Here is a 2774-nt window from a genome sequence, read left to right as displayed (position 1 = left end):
CCGTTATAAACTTACTATGGGGGACCTGCGGGGTTTGGGAGAGACCTTGTTCCCCCAAGTGGCTCCCGGAGTAACAAGGAATAATGGCCATAAGTTGCTAGAGAGTAGGTTTAGACTAGACATTAGAAGGTGCTACTTCACAGTCAGGGCAGCTAGGATCTTGAACCAACTTCCAAGGGAAGTGGTGATGGTTCCTACCCTGGGGATCTTTAAGAGGGGGCTCAGCGTTTACCTGGCTGGGGTCATTTGAGCCGAGTTTTCTCTCCTGCCCAGGGCAGGGGGTTGGACTAGAAGATCTACAAGGTCCCTTCCGACCCTGCTTCTATGAATCTAAGTACATCAGGGAGAAGAAAACAAAACACTTTGTTCCATGTAAGTCCGTTGAGGCCTGCAGTCTTGAGTCTCTACTCAGGTGAACCAGGAGCCAAACAGCTTCCACCTTCCCCAACCCTGCAACAAAGGCCCGGGGGCTCCATCCAAACTAGTCACTCACCGATATGAAGATGATGTCAGCCTCTCTCACAGCTTTGTCAATATCAGAGGAAAAGAAGAGGTTGACCCCCTGACAGGCTTCCACCACCTCCTGCAGGCCAGGCTGTGGGGACAGAGGGTGCTGGGGACTTGTACAGCGCTAATCACACCCACCTCCCAGGGAAACTGGTGAATAGAGGGGACTGGGGAAAAGAGGCTTTTTACACTGGGCACTAAACCCTTCAGCAGCTTCCAGGGAACCTTGATAAGGTGTTATAGCCCTGCTGCAGGGAAGCCCAACAGCCCCATTTGTCACCTCTAAATACCACCCAACACAAGGGACATTCCCATTAAGGACAGTGGTTAGACAGAGCAACACTAACCAGGAAAGATTCTGAACCTAGACTGCAAGTGAGCTTATTATGGACAATACATGCACACAGTCGCAGCATTACAGCTTCCTTTCAACCATGGGCACTGATTGCAGCTGGAAAGAGAACACTGGCCCCAGCCAGTTGCATCATTTGGGCAAGCCCAGGTTACTGGTATATTAAAGAAAAGCAGCTGCTGTGAGAGACTGTCACTGACCAGCTCTCATTGCTTTTGAGTGCCAAGTTAGTAAGTTCATGCAAAAGGCCACAGGGCCTTCCCCAAACACAGATCAGCCTCCCCAGGACTTGCAACTGCCTGGTCATAGTAGTAAGGATGAAAGGAACCTGACCATCCCAGCATGGGGTAGGGAACCGTTGCCTGCACAAACACTGAGCTGTAGACAACTTGTGAGCCCTGAGAAAGCTACCTCCCCTATGCCCTGCTAAAACACAGCTCCCTTCTGTGCTGTACCTCAAAGATGGGCAGCTGATCGGAGTTCCATGCCCGGATCCGCTCCTCGTTTACGTCCACCACTGTGACAGCAATTTCCGGACACATCTGCGCAATGACACTGCATGTTGGGCCCCCAACATAGCCAGCACCGATGCAGCATATGCACTTCACATGCACCATTATCACAACACAGCTGGTCTAGGTCCTACACGAGAAGAACTAAATTCAGCTGCCGCAGCTTGGAGACAGTCATTTCACTGCTCCCTTTCCCTCCCCTCCCCCTCCCACCCAAGCTGGTATGGAAAATGGCCATGGCACTGAAAGCGAGCATTTCTGAAAGGCCTTTGTGTATGACAAAAAGGCTCTGTTAAACCCTGGCTGGGGCCAAAGCAGGTTCCAACATGTCTCCTTCTCCTGACCTGGAAGGCAGACAGCCAGGGGTTTGGAGCCCTGCTTTAGCCCACAAATTGATCAGGGATTAAAACATCTGGACTCAAAGGAGGCAGAAAGTTTCTAAGGTGCTCTGCCCCCCCCTTTTTTTTTGGATGAAAAGGTGGGCCAAGCATAAACATCCACTTACTAAGCTCCCTGTGTGCAGAGTAGGAAGATCAACCATGCATTGGCTGTGACAAACCTGAAGCCCCCTGTGCTCCACATGCTGGAGCCACACAGGAGTTAAGATCCCAACTCAGTCAGAGCCAGGCCCTGCTAATTTTGTAAATACATCTGACCTCCCATGACAAGGGTGGGTAATATTGACTGCTTATCCAGTTCACAGACAAGGCTGAACTGGATTTAACACATTAATGAGACCTGCATTGGACCATACAACCAGGTTCCTCAGTCCTTTCAAACCATGCTCTGCACCCACATGCTTTGACCTGAACCAGGCTGCTGAGGATGATTCTGGAAAGGCAGTCACTGATTCCTAGGAGACATTTATTTAATTGCAACCATGCAGCGTGCCACCTAGCACAGCCAGTGTTATTGCTAGCATTACAGCTGGGTAGATGCATGAAAGGATTCCTGGCCAGCAGCAACTGAGCCACTTGAATCAAAGCCTGGTCAGCTTTGCAGTGGAGACAACTGCTGTACAGGCACAGCCAGAGCTTGAAGCCTGGTCGAGCTCTAGCCTGGTCACCCTCACCTCAAGGGGAAAAGACCCTTTCTGAGCACTGTGCCTAGAACCGCATCACAATGTTCCTGGCGAACCTGCAGCACCGCTTTCAGGCACGAGGTGCTGGGGGCGCAGTCTGCAAAGCCACTATGGGACTCGGGGCCACATGTGAAAGCACTGGTTTTGCTTAGTTTGGTTTCAGCTATGGTGGGATGGGGGCTCTGGAGGAAGTTGACAGTCCTCCCATCAAGCCTGGTAACTGCACCAGTTTCATCCGGGCCCTGAGGTGCTAGGGCTACTGAGGGCAGGCAGGACCGAAAGGCAGAGATTAAGACAGACCTGCTGCCCCAGCGATGTGGGG

The 2774-nt window shown here is 51.6% G+C and overlaps 1 protein-coding gene across 1 annotated transcript in view; it reads right to left on the bottom strand.

Moving 5' to 3' along the window:
- Positions 1-2774, bottom strand: part of LOC109290199 (UDP-glucose 6-dehydrogenase-like) — a 44968-nt gene that overhangs the window by 35521 nt on the left and 6673 nt on the right. Inside the window, exons 2-3 of the mRNA XM_019506610.1 lie at positions 1315-1501; positions 494-595 (exon numbers count right to left, since the gene is read on the bottom strand). Coding sequence (XP_019362155.1) covers positions 494-595; positions 1315-1476 — 264 coding nt within the window. The 5' untranslated portion in view covers positions 1477-1501. The remainder of the gene's footprint in view (positions 1-493; positions 596-1314; positions 1502-2774) is intronic.

This window comes from Gavialis gangeticus, unplaced genomic scaffold, assembly GCF_001723915.1.
Source record: "Gavialis gangeticus isolate Ggan-Ray unplaced genomic scaffold, GavGan_comp1, whole genome shotgun sequence".
In the NCBI taxonomy this organism is placed as follows: domain Eukaryota; kingdom Metazoa; phylum Chordata; order Crocodylia; family Gavialidae; genus Gavialis; species Gavialis gangeticus.
This window is presented reverse-complemented; position numbering and strand designations above follow the sequence as displayed.